The 25,849-nt window shown below is 50.0% G+C and overlaps 1 protein-coding gene across 1 annotated transcript in view; it reads left to right on the top strand.

The window, feature by feature from the left end:
• Window positions 1–25,849, top strand: part of cemip (cell migration inducing hyaluronidase 1) — a gene marked incomplete at both ends in the record, with an annotated part of 55,558 nt that overhangs the window by 12,751 nt on the left and 16,958 nt on the right. Inside the window, 16 exons of the mRNA XM_079238465.1 lie at window positions 8,824–8,894; window positions 9,001–9,096; window positions 9,896–10,017; window positions 12,612–12,759; window positions 12,960–13,148; window positions 14,552–14,721; window positions 15,102–15,311; window positions 15,468–15,673; window positions 17,929–17,998; window positions 19,021–19,149; window positions 19,305–19,390; window positions 19,552–19,683; window positions 19,949–19,984; window positions 22,078–22,233; window positions 22,340–22,520; window positions 22,619–22,834. Of these exons, the coding sequence (XP_079094591.1) occupies window positions 8,824–8,894; window positions 9,001–9,096; window positions 9,896–10,017; window positions 12,612–12,759; window positions 12,960–13,148; window positions 14,552–14,721; window positions 15,102–15,311; window positions 15,468–15,673; window positions 17,929–17,998; window positions 19,021–19,149; window positions 19,305–19,390; window positions 19,552–19,683; window positions 19,949–19,984; window positions 22,078–22,233; window positions 22,340–22,520; window positions 22,619–22,834 (2,218 nt within the window). The remainder of the gene's footprint in view (window positions 1–8,823; window positions 8,895–9,000; window positions 9,097–9,895; window positions 10,018–12,611; window positions 12,760–12,959; window positions 13,149–14,551; window positions 14,722–15,101; window positions 15,312–15,467; window positions 15,674–17,928; window positions 17,999–19,020; window positions 19,150–19,304; window positions 19,391–19,551; window positions 19,684–19,948; window positions 19,985–22,077; window positions 22,234–22,339; window positions 22,521–22,618; window positions 22,835–25,849) is intronic.

Raw genomic sequence — 25,849 nt, 5'->3', positions numbered from 1 at the left:
ATGGTTGGGATGGTTCAGATGGTTCAGATGGTTCGGAGGTTTGGTACGGTTCAGATGGTTTGGCTGGTTCGGATGGTTGGGTTGGTTCAGATGGTTGGGATGATTCAGTTGGTTTGGATGGTTGAGATGGTTCGGATGGTTTGGTTGGTTCAGTTGGTTCGGTTGGTTCGGATGGGTCAGTTGGTTCAGTTGGTTCGGATGTTTTCTATGGTTCGGATGGTTCAGATGGTTCAGAAGGGTCGGATGGTTCGGATGGTTTGGATGGTTTGGTTGGTTCAGTTGGTTCGGTTGGTTCGGATGGTTCAGTTGGTTCAGTTGGTTCAGTTGGTTCAGTTAGTTCGGATGGTTTGGTTGGTTCAGTTGGTTCGGTTTGTTCAGATGGTTTGGTTGGTTCAGATGGTTCAGATGGTTCAGATGGTTCAGTTGGTTCAGTAGGTTCGAATGGTTCAGATGGTTCAGATGGTTCAGATGGTTCGGATGGTTTGGTTGGTTCAGTTGGTTCAGTTGGTTCGGATGTTTTCTATGGTTCGGATGGTTCAGATGGTTTAGATGGTTCGGATGGTTCAGATGGTTCGGTTGGTTCGGATGGTTTGGATGGTCCGGATGGTTCAGATGGTTCGGTTGGTTCGGATGGTTTGGATGGTCCGGATGGTTGGGATGGTTCGGATGGTTCGGATGTTTGGTATGGTTCAAATGGTTCGGATGTTTTCTATGGTTCGGATGGTTCGGATGGTTCAGATGGTTCGGATGGTTCAGATGGTTCAGTTGGTTCGGTTGGTTCGGATGGTCCGGATGGTCCGGATGGTTCGGTTGGTTCAGATGGTTTGGATGTTTTCTATGGTTCGGATGGTTAGGATGGTTCGGATGGTTCGGATGGTTCGGATGGTTCGGATGGTACGGATGGTTCTGATGGTTCAGTTGGGTCAGACGGTTTCGATGGTTCAGATGGTTCGGTTGGTTCGGATGGTCCGGATGGTCCGGATGGTTGGGATGGTTCGGATGGTTCGGATGGTTCAGATGGTTCAGATGGTTCAGATGGTTCAGATGTTTGGTACGGTTCAGATGGTTTGGTTGGTTCAGATGGTTGGGTTGGTTCAGATGGTTGGGTTGGTTCAGATGGTTCAGATGTTTCAGATGGTTCAGTTGGTTCAGTTGGTTCGGATGGTTCAGATGGTTCAGTTGGTTTGGATGATTCAGATGGTTCGGATGGTTTGGTTGGTTCAGTCGGTTCGGTTGGTTCGGATGGGTCAGTTGGTTCAGTTCGTTCGGATGTTTCCTATGGTTCGGATGGTTCAGATGGTTCAGATGGTTCGAATGGTTCAGTTGGTTCGGATGGTTCAGATGGTTCGGATGGGTCGGATGGTTCGGATGGTTTGGATGGTTTGGGTGGTTCAGATGGTTCGGTTGGTTCGGTTGGTTCAGTTGGTTCAGGTGGTTCAGTTAGTTCGGATGGTTTGGTTGGTTCAGTTGGTTCGGTTGGTTCAGATGGTTTGGTTGGTTCAGATGGTTCAGATGGTTCAGATGGTTCAGTTGGTTCAGTTGGTTCGGATGGTTCAGATGGTTCGGATGGTTCGGATGGTTCAGTTGGTTCGGATGGTTCACATGGTTCGGATGTTTTGGTTGGTTCAGTTGGTTCGGTTGTTTCGGATGGTTCAGTTGGTTCAGATGGTTCGGATGTTTTCTATGGTTCGGATGGTTCAGATGGTTCAGTTGGTTCAGTTGGTTCGGATGGTTCAGATGGTTCGGATGGTTCAGATGGTTCGGATGGTTCAGATGGTTCGGATGGTTCGGATGATTCAGATGGTTCGGATCTTTTCTATGGTTCGGATGGTTCGGATGGTTCAGATGGTTCAGATGGTTCGGATGGTTCGGATGGTTCAGTTGGTTCAGATGGTTCAGATGGTTCAGTTGGTTTCAGTTGGTTCAGTTAGTTCGGATGGTTAGGTTGGTTCACTTGGATCGGTTGGTTCAGATGGTTTGGTTGGTTCAGATGGGTCAGATGGTTCAGATGGTTCAGTTGGTTCGGATGTTTTCTATGGTTCGGATGGTTCGGATGGTTCAGATGGTTCAGATGGTTCGGATGGTTTGGTTGGTTCAGTTGGTTCGGTTGGTCCGGATGGTTCAGATTGTTCAGATGATTTGGATGTTTTCTATGGTTCGGATGGTTCAGATGGTTCAGTTGGTTCAGTTGGTTCGGATGGTTCAGATGGTTCGGATGGTTCAGATGGTTCGGATGGTTCAGATGGTTCAGATGGTTCGGATGGTTAAGTTGGTTCGGATGGTTCAGATGGGTCGGATGGTTCGGATGGTTTGGATGGTTTGGTTGGTTCAGTTGGTTCGGTTGGTTCGGATGGTTCAGTTGGTTCAGTTGGCTCAGTTGGTTCAGTTGGTTCGGATGGTTCAGATGGTTCAGTTGGTTTGGATGATTCAGATGGTTCGGATGGTTTGGTTGGTTCAGTCGGTTCGGTTGGTTCGGATGGGTCAGTTGGTTCAGTTCGTTCGGATGTTTCCTATGGTTCGGATGGTTCAGATGGTTCAGATGGTTCGAATGGTTCAGTTGGTTCGGATGGTTCAGATGGTTCGGATGGGTCGGATGGTTCGGATGGTTTGGATGGTTTGGGTGGTTCAGATGGTTCGGTTGGTTCGGATGGTTCAGTTGGTTCAGGTGGTTCAGTTAGTTCGGATGGTTTGGTTGGTTCAGTTGGTTTGGTTGGTTCAGATGGTTTGGTTGGTTCAGATGGTTCAGATGGTTCAGATGGTTCAGTTGGTTCAGTTGGTTCGGATGGTTCAGATGGTTCGGATGGTTCGGATGGTTCAGTTGGTTCGGATGGTTCACATGGTTCGGATGTTTTGGTTGGTTCAGTTGGTTCGGTTGTTTCGGATGGTTCAGTTGGTTCAGATGGTTCGGATGTTTTCTATGGTTCGGATGGTTCAGATGGTTCAGTTGGTTCAGTTGGTTCGGATGGTTCAGATGGTTCGGATGGTTCAGATGGTTCGGATGGTTCAGATGGTTCGGATGGTTCGGATGATTCAGATGGTTCGGATCTTTTCTATGGTTCGGATGGTTCGGATGGTTCAGATGGTTCAGATGGTTCGGATGGTTCGGATGGTTCAGTTGGTTCAGATGGTTCAGATGGTTCAGTTGGTTCAGTTGGTTCAGTTAGTTCGGATGGTTAGGTTGGTTCACTTGGATCGGTTGGTTCAGATGGTTTGGTTGGTTCAGATGGGTCAGATGGTTCAGATGGTTCAGTTGGTTCGGATGTTTTCTATGGTTCGGATGGTTCGGATGGTTCAGATGGTTCAGATGGTTCGGATGGTTTGGTTGGTTCAGTTGGTTCGGTTGGTCCGGATGGTTCAGATTGTTCAGATGATTTGGATGTTTTCTATGGTTCGGATGGTTCAGATGGTTCAGTTGGTTCAGTTGGTTCGGATGGTTCAGATGGTTCGGATGGTTCAGATGGTTCGGATGGTTCAGATGGTTCAGATGGTTCGGATGGTTAAGTTGGTTCGGATGGTTCAGATGGGTCGGATGGTTCGGATGGTTTGGATGGTTTGGTTGGTTCAGTTGGTTCGGTTGGTTCGGATGGTTCAGTTGGTTCAGTTGGCTCAGTTGGTTCAGTTAGTTCGGATGGTTTGGTTGGTTCAGTTGGTTCGGTTGGTTCAGATGGTTTGGTTGGTTCAGATGGTTCAGATGGTTCGGATGGTTCAGATGGTTCAGATGGTTCGGATGGTTCAGTTGGTTCGGATGGTTCAGATGGTTCGGATGGTTCGGTTGGTTCAGTTGGTTCGGTTGGTTCGGATGGTTCAGTTGGTTCAGTTGGTTCGGATGTTTTCTATTGTTCGGATGGTTCAGATTGTTTAGATGGTTCAGTTGGTTCAGATGGTTGGGTTGGTTCGGATGGTTGAGATGGTTCGGATGGTTGGGTTGGTTCAGATGGTTCGGATGGTTTAGATGGTTCAGATGGTTCGGATGGTTCAGATGGTTCAGTTGGTTCGGATGGTTAGGATGTTTTGTATGGTTCATATGGTTCGATGGTTCAGATGGTTCGGTTGGTTCAGATGGTTCGGTTGGTTCGGATTGTTCGGATGGTCCGGATGGTCTGGATGTTCCGGACGGTTGGGATGGTTGGTATGGTTCAGATGGTTCGGATGTTTTCTATGGTTTGGATGGTTCGGATGGTTCAGATGGTTCGGATGGTTCGGATGGTTCAGATGGTTCAGTTGGTTCAGTTGGTTCGGATGGTCCGGATGGTCCGGATGGTCCGGATGGTCCGGATGGTTCGGTTGGTTCAGATGGTTTGGATGTTTTCTATGGTGCGGATGGTTTGGATGGTTCAGATGGTTCGAATGGTTCAGATGGTTCAGATGGTTCGGATGGTTCGGATGTTTCGGATGGTTCAGTTGGTTCAGATGGTTTGGATGGTTCAGATGGTTCGGGTGGTTCGGATGTTCCGGATGGTCCGGATGGTTCGGATGGTTCGGATGGTTCAGATGGTTCAGATGGTTCGGATGTTTGGTACGGTTCAGATGGCTTGGTTGGTTCAGATGGTTGGGTTGGTTCAGATGGTTGGGTTGGTTCAGATGGTTCAGATGTTTCAGATGGTTCAGTTGGTTCAGTTGGTTCGGATGGTTCAGATGGTTCAGATGGTTCGGATGGGTCAGTTGGTTCAGTTGGTTCAAATGTTTTCTATGGTTCGGATGGTACGGATGGTTCAGATGGTTCGGATGGTTCAGTTGGTTCGGATGGTTCAGATGGTTCAGATGGTTCAGATGGGTCGGATGGTTCGGATGGTTTGGATGGTTTGGTTGGTTCAGTTGGTTCGGTTGGTTCGGATGGTTCAGTTGGTTCAGTTGGTTCAGTTAGTTCGGATGGTTTGGTTGGTTCAGATGGTTTGGTTGGTTCAGATGGTTCAGATGGTTCAGATGTTTCAGATGGTTCAGTTGGTTCAGTTGGTTCGGATGGTTCAGATGGTTCATATGGTTCGGATGGTTCAGTTGGTTCGGATGGTACAGTTGGTTCAGTTGGTTCGGATGTTTTCTATGGTTCGGATTGTTCAGATGGTTTAGATGGTTCAGTTGGTTCAGATGGTTCAGTTGGTTCGGATGGTTGGGTTGGTTCACATGGTTCGAATGGTTGGGTTGGTTCAGATGGTTCGGATGGTTCAGATGGTTCAGATGGTTCGGATGTTTTCTATGGTTCGGATGGTTCAGATGGTTCAGTTGGTTCAGATGGTTCAGATGGTTCAGTTGGTTCAGTTGGTTCGGATGGTCCGGATGGTCCGGATGGTTCGGATGGTTAGTATGTTTTGTATGGTTCAGATGGTTCGATGGTTCAGATGGTTCGGTTGGTTCAGATGGTTCGGTTGGTTCGGATGGTTCGGATGGTCCGGATGGTCCGGATGTTTGGGATGGTTGGGATGGTTGGGATGGTTCGGATGTTTGGTATGGTTCAGATGGTTCGGATGTTTTCTATGGTTCGGATGGTTCGGATGGTCCGGATGGTCCGGATGTTTGGGATGGTTGGGATGGTTCGGATGGTTCGGATGTTTGGTATGGTTCAGATGGTTCGGATGTTTTCTATGGTTGGGATGGTTCGGATGGTTCAGATGGTTAAGATGGTTCAGATGGTTCAGTTGGTTCGGTTGGTTCGGATGGTCCGGATGGTTCGGTTGGTTCAGATGGTTTGGATGTCTTCTATGGTTCGGATGGTTCAGATGGTTCAGATGGTTCGGATGGTTCAGTTGGTTTGGATGGTTCAGATGGGTCGGATGGTTCGGATGGTTTGGATGGTTTGGTTGGTTCAGTTGGTTCGGTTGGTTCGGATGGTTCAGTTGGTTCAGTTGGTTCAGTTGGTTCAGTTAGTTCGGATGGTTTGGTTGGTTCAGTTGGTTCGGTTGGTTCAGATGGTTTGGTTGGTTCAGATGGTTCAGATGGTTCAGATGGTTCAGATGGTTCAGTTGGTTCAGTTGGTTCGGATGGTTCAGATGGTTCAGATGGTTCGGATGGTTCAGTTGGTTCGGATGGTTCAGATGGTTCGGATGGTTTGGTTGGTTCAGTTGGTTCGGTTGGTTCGGATGGTTCAGTTGGTTCAGTTGGTTCAGCTGTTTTCTATGGTTCGGATTGTTCAGATGGTTTAGATGGTTCAGTTGGTTCAGATGGTTCAGTTGGTTCGGATGGTTGGGTTGGTTCACATGGTTCGAATGGTTGGGTTGGTTCAGATGGTTCGGATGGTTCAGATGGTTCAGATGGTTCAGATGGTTCGGATGTTTTCTATGGTTCGGATGGTTCAGATGGTTCAGTTGGTTCAGTTGGTTCAGATGGTTCAAATGGTTCAGATGGTTCAGTTGGTTCGGATGGTCCGGATGGTTCGGATGGTTAGGATGTTTTGTATGGTTCAGATGGTTCGATGGTTCAGATGGTTCGGTTGGTTCAGATGGTTCTCTTGGTTCGGATGGTTCGGATGGTCCGGATGGTCCGGATGTTTGGGATGGTTGGGATGGTTTGGATGGTTCAGATGTTTGGTATGGTTCGGATGTTTTCTATGGTTCGGATGGTTCGGATGGTTCAGATGGTTCAGATGGTTCAGATGATTCAGTTGGTTCGGTTGGTTCGGATGGTCTAGATGGTCCGGATGGTTCGGTTGGTTCAGATGGTTTGGATGTTTTCTATGGTTCGGATGGTTCGGATGGTTCAGATGGTTCAGATGGTTCGGATGGTTCAGATGGTTCGGTTGGTTCGGATGGTCTGGATGGTCTGGATGGTCCGGATGGTCCGGATGGTTCGGTTGGTTCAGATGGTTTGCATGTTTTCTATGGTTCGGATGGTTCAGATGGTTCGGATGGTTGGGTTCTTTAGGTGCTTCAACAAGACAGGACAGTTTCCACAACCAAGGAAATCTTTTCTACCTCAGGCTGGTCTGGAAACGGTCCTGAGGAATCTGACATAGTTCTCTATCCGGACCAGCAAACTTGTTCCAGTTTAAGTTCTCCTTCTTGTTTCTTAACCTGACTGCAGGAGACGGAGGAGGTCTCAGGAGGCAGAGCAGATCTCTGGAGGCAGAGGAGGTCTCTTGAGAAAGAGGCGGTCTCCGGAGACATAGGAAGTCTCAGGAGACAGAGGAGGTCAGAGGAGGCAGAGGAGGTCTCTGGAGACAGAGGAGGTCAGAGGAGGCAGAGGAGGTCTCAGGAGACAGAGGAGGTCTCTGACCTCCATCAGTCTGGTCCTCCTTTAACCAGAAGCTGGAGATCTTTGTCGTTCCTGACGACACATCTGTCTCAATGCTGGAGCTGCTGCTTTCCTCAGAGATCTCAGGAACCGACTCCACTCTGGAAACCACAAGCCTGCTGGAATCTGTCATGTGATCAGCTGATGGAATCTGTCATGTGATCAGCTGATGGAATCTGTCATGTGATCAGCTGAATCTTGACCGAAGAGATTGTCTTGTGGTTGGACAGAGACAAAACGGCAAACAACGTTATTTCAGACTAGATATGGAAAGCAAGTATTTACCAAACAGATCTGTTCTGCTCAGCTCAGCCCGAAAGGGTTACATGGGCCCCACCTCCCGTGGGCTCACCATCTGCAGGAGGAGCCGTAGGGGTCGGGTGCAATGTGAGCTGGGCGGCAGCAAGGGGCGGGGACCCTGGTGGTCCGATCCCCGGCTGCAGAAGCTGGCTCTAGGGACGTGGAACGTCACCTCTCTGGTGGGGAAGGAGCCTGAGCTTGTGTGCGAGGTTGAGCAGTTCCGGCTAGATATAGTTGGACTCACCTCGACGCATGGCTTGGGCTCTGGAACCAGAACCCTCGAGAGGGGCTAGACCTTCTTCCACTCTGGAGTTGCTCAAGGACGAGAGGCGCCGAGCAGGTGTGGGCATTCTCATCAGCCCCCAGCTTGGTGCCTGCACGTTGGGGTTTACCCCGGTGGATGAAAGGGTAGTTTCCCTCCGCCTCCGGGTGGGGGGACGGGTCCTGACTGTTGTCTGTGCTTATGCACCGAACAGCAGTTCAGAGTACCCACCCTTTCTGGAGTCCTTGGAGGGAGTGCTGGAGGGTGCTCCTTCTGGGGACTCCATTGTTCTGCTGGGGGACTTCAATGCTCACGTGGTCAATGACAGTGAGACCTGGAGGGGAGTGATTGGGAGGCATGGTCCCCCCCCTCTGAACCCAAATGGTGTTTTGTTATTGGACTTCTGTGCTCATCATGGATTGTCTATAACGAACACCATGTTCCAACATAAGAGTGTCCATATGTACACCTGGCATCAGTCCCCCGTCAGAGCGAACTTCAACTCCCACCTTCAACAGAGTTTCAACCATGTCCCGAGTGAGGCGGGGGCATGCGGCTTTGGCTGTCCCCAAGGCAAAAACTCGGGCAATGGAGGAGTTCGGTGAGGCCATGGAGAAAGACTTCCGGACAGCTTCGAGGAGATTCTGGTCCACCATCCGGCGGCTCAGGAGGGGGAAGCAGAGCTCCATCAACACTGTGTACAGTGGAGGTGGGGAGCTGCTGACCTCAACTCGGGACGTTGTGGGTCGGTGGAAGGAATACTTCGAAGACCTCCTCAATCCTCCCAACACGTCTTCCGATGAGGAAGCAGAGCTGGGGGACTCAGGGGTGGACTCTCCTATCTCTGGGGCTGAAGTCGCTGAGGTGGTTAAAAAGCTCCTTGGTGGCAAGGCCCCGGGGGTGGATGAGATCCGCCCGGAGTTCCTTAAGGCTGTTCTTCTCTTTCATCAGAGGTGGAGAAAGTCTTCTTTTTCTGTTCTGTCCATCACCATGTCAACATATATTTCTTCTTATTTTTCACTCGTTTTGCTCTGCAGACATCCATGGACTTTCATAGTGAAAAAAGGGGATTCTTCTTCTGTGGTGGAAGATCACACAGCTTATCAAGGTATAGTTTATGTTCAGATTGTAGAACTTGTGTCGCTAGATGTGTTTTGATCCAATAACTTTCAGTTATTGTTGCAGTTTTATCTATCCCCTATGTGTTTTAACAGGAACTAAGGCCTCATCTAAGGCCCAGAGCTTTGGTGTTTTTCAGTCCAGTTCTGGAGATCATTTCACTGTCACCACCAGCAGCCAGTGGGTACAAGGTATCTCCTCTCAGTCTGGATCATCTGAGTATCTGGGTTATGAGGTCAATTTACTAAAGTTTGTCACATAACAGCTTATCAGAAACACCTGACTATCAGCAGGTTTCTGCTGCTCTGTCCTCATTATCTGCCAGATTGAAGAAAGTAACTGTCATTCAGCCTGTTTAGGGATGGCAGATCTACTTGTCTTGTGACCTGGCAACACATTCTCACTCCCAATGGATCAACAGAAGAATGGTCTTTTACCGTCACACGCTGACAACTCAGGCACCTGATTTACATCCTGTTTGCACAAGTCGAGTAAGCCGTCAGATTTACATTGAACTTCCACAAACAACCAGTTTAGATTTTATTATCCGACTGAATGGACCATTTCAGATGGTTATTGGCACATTTGGATGGGTCAGTATGGCCCTAATGTGCCTTCTAGTAGGTGGGAAGGCTGTCCCTTCGCTGATCAGCAGGAACAGAAGACACGCCGCTATTTTCAGCGGAGACTACTGTATTTGAAGATAGATTGTGCAGCCATATGAATTAACTGTGGTATACAACAAGAGTTTAACTTGCCATAAAACTGTTTTTTTTTTTGCAAATATCCATCTGGAACAGCCATTCCCTTCAGATTTATAATGGGCTCCTTACCACATCCAGATTTCCCTGCCATACTCCAATGTCATCCTACATGTAGACACGAATGCACACCGCCTTCAGATCCATTGGGGTGGACAGAACCACTGATGCAAGTGACTGTAGACTCATTCGGACCAGTGGACTGAGATCTGGTTTGTGTGTTTCACAGAGGCCGACTGGTCTGACTGGTTTGACAGGGATGATGAACGAGGATCAGGAGACTGGGAGAAGCTGTCGGACCTGCAGAAAGCTTATCCTGACCGGATCTGCAGCAGTCCGCTAGACATCCAGGTGACCTTCAACTCCTCCTCATCATCAAACACATGAAGATGTAATTGTACGATCAGACTAAATGAGCTCCTGTGATGGGATTTGTCTATCACACTGCTGGTTTGTTCCGAGCAAAATCCATAAATCTGCAAAACCGTAATGCTGAGGAAGAGGAGAAAGGTGAAATCTACCTCTGGCTTTAGTTTTCCGCTCAGGTTCAGGGGAAGTAAAAAGGAGATCCGATACCCCTATCTCCATCTAAGAAGGAGTGTCTTACATCTAGAGTATGATGGCTGCCAAGTGTTGGAGCGATAGAGGAAAAGGGAACTTGGTCTGAGGACAGGAATCACGAGGAAAAGTGATGATGATAGTTAAACCTTCCATCCATCTTCTGCCACTTATCCGGGGTCGGGTCGCGGGGGCAGCAGCCTAAGTAGGGAAGCCCAGACTTCCCTCTCCCCAGCTACATTTGCCAACTCTGCGGGGGGATCCCAAGGCGTTCCCAGGCCAGCCGAGAGATATAATCCCTCCAGTGTGTCCTGCATCTTCCCCGGGATCTCCTCCCAGAGGGACGTGCCTGGAACACTTCCTGAGCCGCCGGATAGTGGACCAGAATCACCTCAAAGCCGCCCGGAAGTCTTTCTCCATGGCCTCGCCGAACTCCTCCCATGCCCGAGTTTTTTGGCTCTGCGACAGTCGAAGCCGGGCTGCACGGTGGCACAGTGGTTAGCACTGTGGCCTCACAGCAAGAGGGTCACTGGTTCGATCCTTGGCTGGTTTGGTCAGTGGCCTTTCTGTGGGGAGTCTGCATGTTCTCCCCGTGTATGTGTGGGTTCTCTCCGGGTACTCCGGCTTCCTCCCACCATCCAAACACATGCATGTTAGGTTAATTGGTTACTCTAAATTTCCCCTAGGAATGAGTGTGGGCGTGAGTGGTTGTTTGTCTCTCTGTGTGGCCCTGCGATGGACTGGCGAGCTGTCCAGGGTGTACCCTGCCTGTCGCCCAAAGCCAGCTGGGATAGGCTCCAGCTTCCCCGCGACCCTGAATTGGATTAAGCGGTTCAGAAAATGAATGAAAGAATGAATGACAGTTGAAGCCGCATGCCGCTTAGCCTGTCGGTACCCATCAGCTGCCTCCAGAGTCCCACAGGCCAAGAAGGCCTGATAGGACTCCTTCTTCAGCTTGACGGCATCCCTCACTGCTGGTGTCCACCAACGAGTCCTGGGATTACCGCCACGACAGGCACCAACGACCTTACAGCCACAGCTCCGGCCGGCCGCCTCAGCAATAGAGGCACGGAACACAGCCCATTCGGACTCAATGTCCCCCGCCTCACTCGGGACATGTTCGAAGCTCTGCTGAAGGTGGGAGTTGAAGCTCGCTCTGACGGGGGACTCAGCCAGACGTTCCCAGCAGACCCTCACAACACGTTTGGGCCTGCCAGATCTGACCAGCTTCCTCCCCCACCATCTGAGCCAACTCACCACCAGGTGGTGATCAGTTGAAGCTCCGCCCCCCTCTTCACCCGAGTGTCCAAGGCATGTGGCCGCAGGTCCGACGATACGACTACAAAGTCGATCATTGAACTGCGGCCCAGGGAATCCTGATGCCAGGTGTACATATGGACACTCTTATGCTGGAACATGGTGTTCGTTATAGACAATCCATGACGAGCACAGAAGTCCAACAACAAAACACCATTTGGGTTCAGAGGGGGGGGACCATGCCTCCCAATCACTCCCCTCCAGGTCTCACTGTCATTGCCCACGTGAGCATTGAAGCCCCCCAGCAGAACAATGGAGTCCCCAGAAGGAGCAGCCTCCAGCACTCCCTCCAAGGACTCCAGAAAGGGTGGGTACTCTGAACTGCTGTTCGGTTTATAAGCACAGACAACAGTCAGGACCCGTCCCCCCACCCGGAGGCGGAGGGAAACTACCCTTTCATCCACCGGGGTAAACCCCAACGTGCAGGCACCAAGCTGGGGGCTGATGAGAACGCCCACACCATGAGCAGAGTTAAACCATTGTGACGTTCCACGTCCCTAGAGCCAGCTTCTGCAGCCGGGGATCGGACCGCTGGGGTCCCTGCCCCTTGCTGCCGCCCAGCTCACACTGCACCCGACCCCTACGGCTCCTCCCGCAGATGGTGAGCCCACGGGAGGTTCTGCCCATGTGACTCTTTCGGGCTGAGCCCAACCATCCGGCTCCACGGGTAAAGGCCCGGCCACCAGACGCTCGCTCTCGTACCCGACCCCCAGGCCTGGTTCCAGAAGGGGGGTCCTGGTGACCTGCGTACGGGCAAGGGAACATTTATGCCCAGGTTTGTCGTCATCATAGAGGTCTATGAGCCGTGCTTGGTCTGGTCTCTCCCCTAGACACCTGTTTGCCATGGGTGACCCTACCAGGGGCATAAAGCCCCCGACAACATAGCTGCTAGGATCTTCGGGACGCACAAACCCCTCCACCACGATAAGGTGACGGCTCAGGGAGGGAGAGTTAAACCAGAGGAAAGAAATGAAAATGAAACAGCAGAACCATGGGAGACTGTACTTTCTGTTTTTCCTGCTGTCTGATGCTGCTTTGTAAAACTAAATTCAGAGACTTATCTTGTCCAGGCTGAGACGCATGACGGCATCCCGTCCACCCAAACAGGAGATGTGATCTACAGGAAAGACAAAGACTACGGCTTCGTCTGCCTCAACAAGGAGCAGACTCACGGCCTCTGTCACAATTACAGAGTTCGCTTCCTCTGCAGAAAACTGGGTATGTCCATGCACACCCACCCACCCACCCACCCACCCACCCACACACACACACACACACACACACACACACACACACACACACACACACACACACACACACACACACACACACACACACACACACACACACACACACACACATAAATATAAAATAAAGACGTACATGCTGGTTTTGGTGCGAGTTGTCTTCCTCTGCAGTCCGTCCACAGGCCTACATCTCCATCATGTTGGTGAACAACAGCATCCTGGAGCTGGCTGACCAGCCGATGGGCTGGCGGTCCGGTGATCGAGTAGTTGTGGCCAGCACGGACTTCTCCATGCACCAAGCTGAAGAGTTCACTGTGCTACCCTGCCCCACCTGTACGACTAACCAGGTGAAGGTGAAAGGTAAGAAGTTTACTGATCTCATTGTGGTTGATCTGGGTCATAGCCGGTTAAATGGTCGCTGTCTGTGGAGAAGTGATGAAGGAACAGATTATCTTCCTCACTAACATATCTGACCTCCTGTGGGCTCACCATCTGCAGGAGGAGCCGTAGGGGTCGGGTGAGTAGAGGGGCCGGGAACTTGCAGGGCGCCTAACTGGCACACTGGACAACCAGTATATTCAAATTTACAAATATTATTAATCTTAATATCAGTTTCTTGTGAGAAATCATAAATTCCAACGGGCACCTTGAGACAGCCACTGGGAAGTGAACTCTTGGTATTTTACACATATGCTTAAACTCGGTACAGAACGGAACAGGAGTACCGCAACGCAGGACGGCAAAGATGCAAATGAGGCACCCAGGGATCCGAACCCCCCATTGACCCCGCCTGCCCCTACCGACCCCATTTTCCCCTACCGACCCCGCCTGCCCTACCGACCCCATTTTCCCCTACCGACCCCGCCTGCCCCTACCGACCCCGCCTGCCCCTACCGACCCCATTTTCCCCTACCGACCCCGCCTGCCCCTACCGACCCCATTTTCCCCTACCGACCCCATTTTCCCCTACCGACCCCGCCTGCCCCTACCGACCCCGCCTGCCCCTACCGACCCCGCCTGCCCCTGCCGACCCCGCCTGCCTCTTGCTGCCGCCCAACTCACATTGCACCCGACCCCTACGGCTCCTCCTGCAGATGGTGAGCCCACGGGAGGTGGGGCCCATGTAACCCTTTCGGGCTGAGCCCGGCCGGGCCCCACGGGTAAAGGCCCGGCCACCAGACGCTCGCTCTCGTGCCCCACTCCCAGTCCTGGCTCCAGAGGGGGGGGTCCCAGTAACCCGCGTCCGGGCAAGGGAACATTTCCACCCATGATCGTTATCATCATAGGGGTCTTTGAGCCGCACTTGGTCGGTTCCTCCTCTACATACCTGTTTGCCATGGTAACCCTACCAGGAGCATAAAGCTCCAACAACATAGCTTCTAATGATGCTGCTGATGAATCTTGACCAGTTAGGGGTCCTTTCATTGGGCTTGTGCTACTTGGACAGATGTGGTCTACTTCAGGCGGTGATGTTGCTGAGTTTCTGCAGCTGCACTCACAGCTGGCTGCTAAGGCTGGAAAAAACACTGTTGTTCTGGGCCGCATTTGGGCCAAACACTGATATCCTGGCAATGACCTAAAAATATAGGACAGGACATAATATTTCATTTTGACAGAAAAAGTGTGTTTCTGTTTGAAGGAAGAAAGGGCTGCTCGTCCAAAAGCAGATTCTGCACCTCAACACATCAGTGTGAACTGATTTAATGTCTAATAGATACTGTTTGTGTGTGTGTGTGTGTGTGTGTGTGTGTGTGTGTGTGTAGGTCAGGCCAGGTTCATCCACATGGGTCAGGAAGTGGATGGTGTAGATATGAGGGCTGAGGTGGGCCTGCTGACCCGGAATGTTCTGCTCCACGGTGAAACCGAACCAGGATGTTACGGACATGAGGCTTGCAAGTTCTTCACCTTCGATACCTTCGGTGGGCATTTGAAGGTGCGTTGTGCTTCACCTGCTCAAACGACCAATCAGGTGCCGTCTTAACCAGCAGGGAACGGCAGATATTCTGGCAGCTTTGGAACCATCTCAGTACCAGCTCCCTCAAAACATCTGCATTTAAAAGGTCCCACCAGAACCAGACCTAGACAGTCCACTGGGGAGCAGATTATTGTTCAAATCCTCCTGAATGGTCCCACCAGAACCAGACCTAGACAGTCCACTGGGGAGCAGATTATTGTTCAAATCCTCCTGAATGGTCCCACCAGAACCAGACCTGAAAGGTCCAGCCAGAAGTGAATGAAGCCCAAGCTCTTGAAGCTCTGCTCTAACACGTGGCTTCAGTTCTGTTCAGCTGGTTTCTCTTATGTCCCCTTCAGGTGGAGCGAGGCTTTGGAGCGGTTCATATATCCGGGGTGGAACTCCAGCACATGGGCCAACAAACGATGGGCCACTACCCAGTCCATTTCCACATGAATGGAGATGTGGATGAGAAGGGGGGTTATAGCCCCCCAACATCCATCAGCGATCTTTCCATCCACCACTCCTTCTCGCGCTGTGTAACTATCCACGGAACCAACGGACTGCTGGTCAGTGCAGAGCTCAGACAAAAATCCAGTTTCTACCCAGCTGGTTTAGACCAAGCAGATTTACAGGATCTAGATTTTTATTAAATAGATTGAAGTACATTACCTGGAGGAAGCCAGTCTGAGCTCCGGTCTGACCTCGCCTCTGTTTCCCGGCAGGTGAAAGATGTCGTGGGCTATGACACACTTGGACATTGTTTCTTCACAGAGGATGGTCCAGAGGAGAGGAACACGTTTGATCACTGCCTTGGTCTGATGGTGAGAGCAGGAACACTGCTTCCTTCGGACAGAGACACTATCATGTGCCGCAGTATCACTGATGGAGCATATCCGGGATACGTGGCCAACCCACGACAAGACTGCAGGTAAGACCACAAACAGCATGACGGGGTCTGTATCTTCCTCCATCAGCAGACAGACGATACAGTCCACAGCATCAACTCCTTTATCATGCAGGAACTGCTGACACTCCATCCATGTCATGCATTAGCTGGAACCCAGGTGCTACTGCAGCAGCACATGGTCTGAAAATGCCCCGCTTGGGGACATGGAGCCTTCATATCACCCCATGTAGTTGTAATGTTGCCAACAGTAGCAGAAACGTGTGTTAGTCATTTTGTAGGCTCTGGCAGCGCTCCTCCTCTTCCTGCTTGTACAAATGTGCAGATAAAGGTGCTGCTGCTGGGTCTCCTACGGTGCCTCCACTTCCCCTGGTATACTGGCCTGTCTCATAGCTCCTCCATGTTCTCCATACTGTGCTGGGACACACAGGAAACCTTATTGTCACCGAAATGTGAAAATACGTCAAGATACAAATTAATCTGTCAAGAAATAAATTCGTTTTATCCTCTGAGAAAACCAAAAATGTCCAAAAAATATTTATTTCTTTTGTTCAGTTGTTTGAATTTAACTTTGTATTGATCCTCCACATTATTATTTCAGATAAATATTTTATTATTTAGTGATTTTTTTCTTTTCTATTCATTCTTCCGCCTGAATTTTTTTCTATATTATTTCACATTTTATTAACCCCAAATATCCATCCATCTATCCATGTATCTATCGTTCCATCCATCCATCCATCTTCTGCCGCTTATCCGGGGTCGGGTCGCGGGGGCAGCAGCCTAAGCAGGGAAGCCCAGACTTCCCTCTCCCCAGCCACATTTGCCAACTCTGCGGGGGGGATCCCGAGGCGTTCCCAGGCCAGCCGAGAGATATAATCCCTCCAGCGTGTCCTGGGTCTTCCCCGGGGTCTCCTCCCAGAGGGACGTGCCTGGAACACCTCACCAGGGAGGTCCAGGAGGCATCCTGACCAGATGCCCGAGCCACCTCAACTGGTTCCTCTCCATGCGGAGGAGCAGCGGCTCTACTCTGATCTCCTCCCGGATGACCGAGCTCCTCACCCTATCTCTAAGGGAGAGCCCGGCCACCCTGCGGAGGAAACTCATTTCAGCCGCCTGTATACGAGATCTCCTTCTTTCAGTCACGACCCACAGCTCATGATCATAGGTGAGGGTAGGAACGTAGATCGACTGGTAAATGGAGAGCTTCGCCTTCTGGCTCAGCTCCTTCTTCACCACGACAGACCGGCGCAGAGTCCGCATTACTGCAGACGCCGCACCGATCCGTCTGTCGATCTCACGCTCCATCCTTGGCATAAGACCTCATTCTTGACCCGGAGAGGACACTCCACCCTTTTCTGGGTGAGGACCATGAAAAGGGTGCCAACTGCTTCACTCTTGGTTGCAAATGGATCCAGCAAGAGATCACAACCAGATGAAGCCAACAGAACCACAGGCTCCTTCCCCACCAGAGACGTGACGTTCCAGTCCCTAAAGCCAGTTTCTGTAGCTGAAGATTGGACCACAAAGGTCTATAGCCCCTCCCGCGGGGGTGAGACTACAGGAAGGGGAGGTGTAAACCATTTCGAGCTGAGCCCAACCAGACCCCAAGAGCAAAGGCCTGGCCACCAGACGCTTGCCTTCGTGCTTCACCCCAGGAGCCCTGTTGACCTACATCCGGGCAAGGGAACATTCCAATGTTCGTCGTCCTTTCCCTAGACATCTGTTTGCCGTGGGTGACCCAACAAGGGGCACAAAACCAACATAACTACTAGGATCTTCAGGATACGCAAACCCCTCCACCATGCTCAGGGAGGGGATCCCCAAATAATGTAGTTTTATCTTTTCTGATGTTTTGGTGCGTTGCTCTCTTAGCTGAAAATCCCACAATCACTGGTGACGATTTTGGTTTGGTGTGGATCCAGTGGCTAAGGGGAGTTTCCAACTGCAGACTGGTCTGTAGATCATGGCTCGTGGTCACCACAGGAACGTTTGCAATGTTTCTGTTCATAGAGTGCCTTAGGGTTACTGAGGAAGTGTGAGGAAGACTCATCATTACCTGCGATCAGTCAGATGAATAGGACTTAAACCAGTGATGTTTAATCCCAGTAACACGTTCCATCCTCTGTATTAGAATATTGTAAAGTTACTGACCGGTTTCTCCTGAGCTGCTGTCGGTTTTCAGGCAGTAAACGGGCTGTATTTATGTGGTTCATCATTAACCTCGGCAGTCCTGCTGTGAGGTACAACAACCAGTCTCTGTGCTTCTCCCTGAACAGCGCAACTTCAACTTTCTGGATCGCCAACCCCAATAACAACCTGATCGACTGCGCTGCTGCAGGCTCGGAGGTGAGTTCAGACCAGAACTGCTCAAACAGCTGACGCCGTTGTTGTAACTCAGTTTCAGCACCAGACATGCTGGCTGAGGACTTTTTACTGCCAGGTGAGCACAAGCTACGATGATCAGAGCCATGTTGGCTTAGAACTCATTTCCCAAACACTTCCAACAAGACGTAACGATGAAAGAATTTCATTTGTTAAACAATAAATATCTTTTAAATGGATACATTTAACATTTAGGATATTATTAAATAAAAAATACAGCGAGAAATAATTCAGCAGGACCACGCTGAACCACATCCCAGCAGCATGGTGGAACAGGAGGACTGGTCTGCTGCAGTCCAGACCTTTCACCAGTACATCTGGAGCTCCGTGGAGGCAGAAAACCAGCAAGAAGGTCCAGTAGAGCAGCTGGAATCCTGCATCAGACCAGGATGGGACGACTTTCCAGCAGCTGCTCTACTCGCCTCCCGGATGTTAACATGCAGATGTTAGGAGAAGAGGAGGCGCTACTTCTTCCAGATGTTCCACCGGATTCAGCAGACGAGGCCGGAGATGGTCGCCTCGCTGTGCTGCTCCAGGCTACATCTTCTGGACCACGACTGTTCTCGGTCAGGCCGTCCGTCATTCGCTGGACTCGGGAGGACATCCGAGTAGTTTGGACAAATTCAAAAACAGAACAAATGTAAAAAAACCAAAAGCTTGAAAAACACGACAAATAAAAAATGTTTATTTAAAAGCACAAATGAAAGATTTCTGTACATTATGAGCTTATTAAACAGGAGAAAAGCCAGAGGCGGGGAAATGGCGGCCAGTCTGGGCTCCACGCCACCGACAGCGATGTCGGCTCATGCCAGATTTTCCATGAAATGGAAAATTGTCTTTGTGTCACGTTGTTTTTGTTTTACAGGTACGGCCTGAAGAGATTCTGCTTTTACATTCAACAACCCGACTGTTTGGGAACCAGCGGTTCATAGACGTATGTGTGTGTGTGTGTGTGTGTGTGTGTGTGTGTGTGTGTAAAACCACAGGAAACTGGTTTCTGGTTCATCTTCCACCACGTTCCCACCGGCCCCTCAGAGGGCCTTTACTCTCCGGGACGAACTGAACACACGCCGATGGGACGCTTTTCCAACAACAGAGCTCATTCCAACTACAGGGTGAGTCTGGGGGGGGGGCAGGAGGGGGGAAACGGCCCATTAGGAACATCAATAAAATGCTGCCATTATAAAAAAGGAAAAATAAAGTAGGCAGACGTCTGAATGATTGGATAAGTCCATGCAGAGGTGAAGAAATGAGCTGACTTCTGTTCCAGGCTGGAATGATCCTGGACAACGGAGTGAAGACCACCCAGGCCAACAACAAGGACAAGAGACCCTTCCTGTCGCTGGTTGGAGCTCGGTCAGAACTCACTCTCTAACAAATGAACCCTGAATGAGAGCTGCTGTAAACAGAAGTGTGTCTGTCAGAAAAACCCTTTGTGTGTTTCTGTTCCTGCTTTTTACCTTCATTTCTCCAACCAAACATCTGGACTCTGAGATCTGCTGTGTTTGGCTTCGTAGATACGGTCCACACCAGGACGCAGACCCTTTGAAGCCCAGGGTCCCGGCTCTCATCCAGCACTTTGTTGCCTACAAGAACCAGGACCACGGGGCCTGGCTGAGGGGGGGGGATGTCTGGCTGGACGACTGCCAGTGAGTAACGTCTGAGACACGTTGGTTAATCTGAAGTCCAGGAGTTTCATGAAGACGAGGAGATTCTGTCTTCCTGGTAGGACGGTTCCTCCATCAGGTCTGATTTAAGTTAAGGTGGAGCAGGTATGATGGGGGGGGGGGGGGGGGGGGGGGGGTGAAGCCTGGTGGAGAACTGGTGATGAACTTTAAGGATCAGCGTGGAGAAAGCTCCAGACCTCGCTACGATGAAGAACGGTGGGATGACGTCACTCTCACTCTTCCACAGGTTTGCTGACAACGCCGTCGGCCTCACCCTCGCAAGGTAGGTCCTGGGGTGGGGGGTGTGGGGGTAGGAGGTGAGGTGGTGGGGGAAGAGCTGGGGTGGGGGTGGGGTGGGGGGGGCTCAGGTGTGGGGGGTGAGGAGGGGGGGTCAGGGAGTCTGGCGGCGGTAGGATCTGCTGCAGGGGGAAGGTGAACTCAGATGGTCTGGAGGTTCTTCATGGAGGTGATAAACAGCTGGACAGACTGACACAAACATGGCCGCCAGTCCATCGTCGCCATGGCAACAAGCAGCTGCCGGGGGGGCAGATGTGTCCTAAATATAATTAAATACTTATTTAAAAATAGGATTTCCATCATCATTAATATTCGTATTATTATCATTTTGTTGTGAAGAAGAAGAACGACGTGTTTCATGACCGCACCGCAAAGCATGGTGGGAAATATGCAAACGATCCACTCAGAGAGCCAATCACAGCTACAGAAGCTGGAGGAGGAAGTTCACCGAAACCCGAACAGGAAGGGGTCCAGCAGAGTCCAGTAAGGGGTCCAGCAGAGTCCAGAGTCCAGGAAGGGGTCCAGCAGAGTCCAGTAAGGGGTCCAGCAGAGTCCAGAGTCCAGGAAGGGGTCCAGCAGAGTGCAGGAAGGGGTCCAGCAGAGTCCAGTAAGGGGTCCAGCAGAGTCCAGGAAGGGGTCCAGCAGAGTGCAGAGTCCAGGAAGGGGTCCAGCAGAGTCCAGGAAGGGGTCCAGCAGAGTGCAGAGTCCAGGAAGGGGTCCAGCAGAGTCCAGTAAGGGGTCCAGCAGAGTCCAGTAAGGGGTCCAGCAGAGTCCAGGAAGGGGTCCAGCAGAGTCCAGTAAGGGGTCCAGCAGAGTCCAGTAAGGGGTCCAGCAGAGTCCAGGAAGGGGTCCAGCAGAGTCCAGGAAGGGGTCCAGCAGAGTCCAGGAAGGGGTCCAGCAGAGTGCAGGAAGGGGTCCAGCAGAGTCCAGGAAGGGGTCCAGCAGAGTCCAGAGTCCAGGAAGGGGTCCAGCAGAGTCCAGGAAGGGGTCCAGCAGAGTCCAGGAAGGGGTCCAGCAGAGTCCAGGAAGGGGTCCAGCAGAGTGCAGAGTCCAGGAAGGGGTCCAGCAGAGTCCAGGAAGGGGTCCAGCTGAGTCCAGGAAGGAAAAACAACCAGAAACATTTGCTGCCTTCACGTCATCGTCGGAGACGTCCAGCCAGTAGGGACCTGCCGCACGGCTTCTCCTGGGAAGCCTCAACAGATCCAGGTTTACATGAGAACATGTGATGATCCACCGTGTCTTGGCGCCGGCTGATGATCAGGGTGAAAACCGGGTGGCCGGTCTCGGTCTACCTTCATGTGGAACCACCATGGATGTGGCTTTAGAGTTGACTAGAAGTTTAGAGACTTGGTCCTCATTCAGAGGGCAGAAAGAGCAAAGTGAGGCACCACTAGCTGGATGTGGTGGACTGAGCTGGTCAGGCTCAGAGAAGTGATTCCTGATGGTAGCAACCTTTTCAGTAAAACAGGAAGCCAACATGTCTGCAGTCAGCGTGGTGGGAGGCTGAGCAGCTGCTGGAGAAAGAAGACAGTTAAAGGCCATGAACAGCTGCCGTGTGTTGGGAGCATTGTGGATCTGCTTCTGATAGAAGTCTATGTTGGCAGCCGTCAGGCTGGATGTGAAGACTGAGAGGTTCTGCTGGGACTCTGACAAGTCAGGGACTTCTTTTCTTTCTGCTGAGACCTGCTCGCCAGGTCGCCATGGGACGGAGAGGTAAAGCTCCAGGAAGCGGGACGCCCGTTCCACGTCCTCGTCCAGCAGAGCGAGGTGTCTGGGTGAATCCTGCACCGACAGAGGACAGCAGGACGGATCCAGGTCTCAGTCAGGACCAGGACCAGACTCATCGGGAACTCTGTGCATGGACAGAGACTAAAAACAACCAGGACAAGTTCAACTATCTGCAAACTAGAAAAGCACTCGGAGAGCGCAAACCTCCGCCAAGCCTTTATCAAGTTCTGGATCCAAACGGTGATCCGGATCACCACAAAAAATTAAAATCACTTCTTCGTTTCCATAACTGTTTAAGTTGACAGAAAGAGATGAACGCCGGCAGTTACACCTTGCTGTCTGTGTTTCCAGTGGAGGAACTTTTCCAGATGACGACGGTTCTCACCAGCAGGTGAAAAACTCTCTGTTTGTGGGTGAAAGTGACAATCGTGGGACGCCTCTTCCAGACAAGCGGATCTGGGGCCCAGGCGGGTCTGACCCGTCCAGCAGGACTCTGCCTCGGGCCCCGTAAGTAGAAATGATGTTTCCTAACTCCCAGCCATACAGACAGCTGAGAACATGTTCTGATAGGTTACTGACAGGCTGCTCTCCATGGATCTCTGCTTCACTTCAGCAATTTTCCCGTCCGAGGTGTGCAGATCTACGATGGGCCCATCAATGTGCAAAACTGTACTTTTAGGAAGTACACTGCGCTGGACGGACGGCACACCAGCGCCTTCGGCTTCCGACTCAACAACTCGTGGCAGAGTTGTCCGAATAACAACGTCACTGAAATCACCTTCGATCATGTTCCTGTAAGTCCGCTTCTACGTCTCCTCCGGTTAGGGTTAGTCATTCTGGACCAAGGGGCTTCTGGAAACATGCTAAACCAGCTGTTTACACCTGCCTGCAGATCACATCTCGGGTGTTTTTTGGGGAACCCGGTCCCTGGTTCAGTAAAATGCAGATGGATGGGGACAAGACGACCATCTTCCATGATGTGGACGGCTCAGTCAGCGAGTATCCCGGAGCGTTCCTGGTGAAAGAGGACAACTGGTTGCTCCGTAATCCTGACTGCATCGACGTTCCAGACTGGAAGGCTGCGATATGCAGTGGTCACTATGCACAGGTGAGTCAGGCACCTTCCTTTGTGGGGGTGGGATGTCTTTGTATTGATTATTGATTAGTTTAGGTTTTAATTTTATCATCTTAGATCTCTGAGGTCTGTGCACATTGTTTTTAGTTTTGCTTTTAACCTGTCCTGTCCAGCATCCTGGCAGCAGAATGATGGTCTGCCGCGTTGCCCTGGACACATTTCCTCTTCCAAGACGAGCCTTTTGGATATGAGACTCCCCCTGATTCATAAACGTCATGATTTATATCATAAATCTGTTCTTTCAGCTGGTAACTGCTGGACCGGACCGGAGGCAAAGAGACAATAGAGTTTCCCTCTATTGTGATGGGAAAGAAGGAAAAAAGAGAAAGATAATGGAGAAGAAAAAGAAGAAAAGAAAAAACTAAACAACAATAGAAAACGCAGCAACTAAACATGTTTTACACCTTTGGAGAATCATCCGGAATCTAAACCTTCAGAGAAACACAACAACATCCTGGGAGCAAAAACCAGGTGTAGCTACAGAGCAGAAAGCGGTATATGTACAAATACCTCAAATACCTGAAGCCAAAACTTCAGAACAGGTGTGCAGGACCACAAAGCGTGCAAATAGTCATCAGGTGCATAAATGGTGCAATGTCAGCTGGTGTTTGAGTCTGCTAGACCCATCCTGAACATCCTCTGCCCAGTGTAGTGGCTTCTGTGGGGAACTTCATATTGAACAAGTTTATATATTACCTGGATGTTAACTGTGTCTTAACTGGCTGACAATTTGCTGCTAATTTGCTAGTCGATAACTGGCTGCAAACTGGCTGTTACGTAGCTCATAATTGGCTGTTAACTGGCCAAGAACTGTATTATAACTGGCTGATAACTGCCCAATAACGTGCTATTAATTGACTGATAGCTGGCCATTAACTGGTTGGTAACTGGCTAGTAACTGGCTGGTATATGGCACAAAACTGTATAAGAGATGGCTGATAACTGGCTGTTAACTGGCAGCTAACTGGTTGTTAACTAGCCAAAAACTGTATTGTAGTTGGCTGATAGCTTGCCATTAACTGGCTGTTAACTGGCTGCAAGGTGGCTGCTAACGGGCTGCTAACTGGTTAAGTGATTGGTACTGGCTGCTAACTAGCCAATAACTGGCAGTTGACTGGCTGTTAACTGGTCGTAAACTGACCAATGACTGGCTATAAACATGCTAATAGCTAGCCATCAACTGGCCAATAACTGGCTGAAAACTGGCTATTAACTGGCTACTAACCAGCTGTTAGCTGGCTGCCAACTAGCCATAAACTGACTGTTAACTGGTCATTAACTGGCCAATAACTGGCTGTTAACTGTCCGATAACTGGGTGTTGACTGGACATAACTGACTGATAACTGGCAGCTACCTTGCTGTTAACTGACCGTTAACTGGTCATTAACTGGCTGCTAACTAGCCAATAACAAGCTTTTAACTTTTTTTAAGCCATTGACTGGTATCAAATGTATGTATGAAACACACACAAGACTGATAACTGGCTGTTAACTAACTGATAACTAGCCAATAACAGGCTGTTAACTGTCAACTGGCTCTTAACTTGTTGTTTACTGGCTGATAAGTTGCAAATAACTGGCTGTTAAGCAACTGTTAACTGGACATTAACTGAATGTTGACTGGCTGTTAACTGGATATTAACTTGCCAATAACTGGTTATTAAGTGGTTGTTAACTGGCCAATAACTTGCTGCTAACTAGCCGCTAACAGGCATTTAACTGTCTGTTAACTGATCAATAACTAGCCAATAATTGTCTGTTAACATGCTGATAACCAGTCATTAACTAGTCAATAACTGGCTGTTAACTGGCTAATAACTAAATGTTAGCTGGCTGTTAACTGGTCAAACACTGACCAATAACTGACTGTTAACTGGTCAATAACTGGCTGTTTACTGACTAATAACTAACTGTTAGCTGGCTGTTAACTGGTCAGTAACTGGCTGTTAACTGGTCAATAACAGGCTGTTAGCTGGCTGTTAACTGGTCAATAACTGTCTGTTAGCTGACTAATAACTAACTGTTAGCTGGCTGTTAACTGGTCAGTAACTGGCTGTTAACTGGTCAATAACAGGCTGTTAGCTGGCTGTTAACTGGTCAATAACTGTCTGTTAGCTGACTAATAACTAACTGTTAGCTGGCTGTTAACTGGTCAGTAACTGGCTGTTAACTGGTCAATAACAGGCTGTTAGCTGGCTGTTAACTGGTCAATAACTGTCTGTTAGCTGACTAATAACTAACTGTTAGCTGGCTGTTAACTGGTCAGTAACTGGCTGTTAACTGGTCAATAACAGGCTGTTAACTGGCTGTTAACTGGTCAATAACTGTCTGTTAGCTGGCTGTTAACTGGTCAATAACTGGCTGTTAACTGGCTGTTAACTGGTCAGTAACTGGCTGTTAGCTGGCTGGTAACTGGTCAATAACTGGCTGTTAACTGGTCAGTAACTGGCTGTTAGCTGGCTGTTAACTGGTCAATAACTGGCTGTTAGCTGGCTGTTAACTGGTCAATAACTGGCTGTTAACTGGTCAGTAACTGTCTGTTAGATGGCTGTTAACTGGTCAGTAACTGGTTGTTAACTGGTCAATAACTGGCTGTTAACTGGCTAATAACTAACCGTTAGCTGGCTGTTAACTGGTCAGTAACTGGCTGTTAGCTGGTTGTTAACTGGTCAATAACTGGCTGTTATCTGGCTAATAACTAACCGTTAGCTGGCTGTTAACTGGTCAGTAACTGGCTGTTAACTGGTCAGTAACTAACTTTAGCTGGCTGTTAACTGGTCAGTAACTGGCTGTTAACTGGTCAGTAACTAACTGTTAGCTGGCTGTTAACTGGTCAATAACTGGCCAATAATTGTCTGTTAACATGCTGATAACCAGTCATTAACTAGTCAATAACTGGCTGTTAACTGGCTGATAACAAAATGTTAGCTGGCTGTTAACTGGTGAAACACTGACCAATAACTGACTGTTAACTGGTCAAGAACTGGC

Source organism: Telmatherina bonti (assembly GCF_933228915.1).
Source record: "Telmatherina bonti genome assembly, chromosome: 1".
Lineage (NCBI taxonomy): Eukaryota > Metazoa > Chordata > Actinopteri > Atheriniformes > Telmatherinidae > Telmatherina > Telmatherina bonti.
Note: the sequence above shows the minus strand (reverse complement) of the source record. Positions and strands in the feature narration are given on the sequence as shown.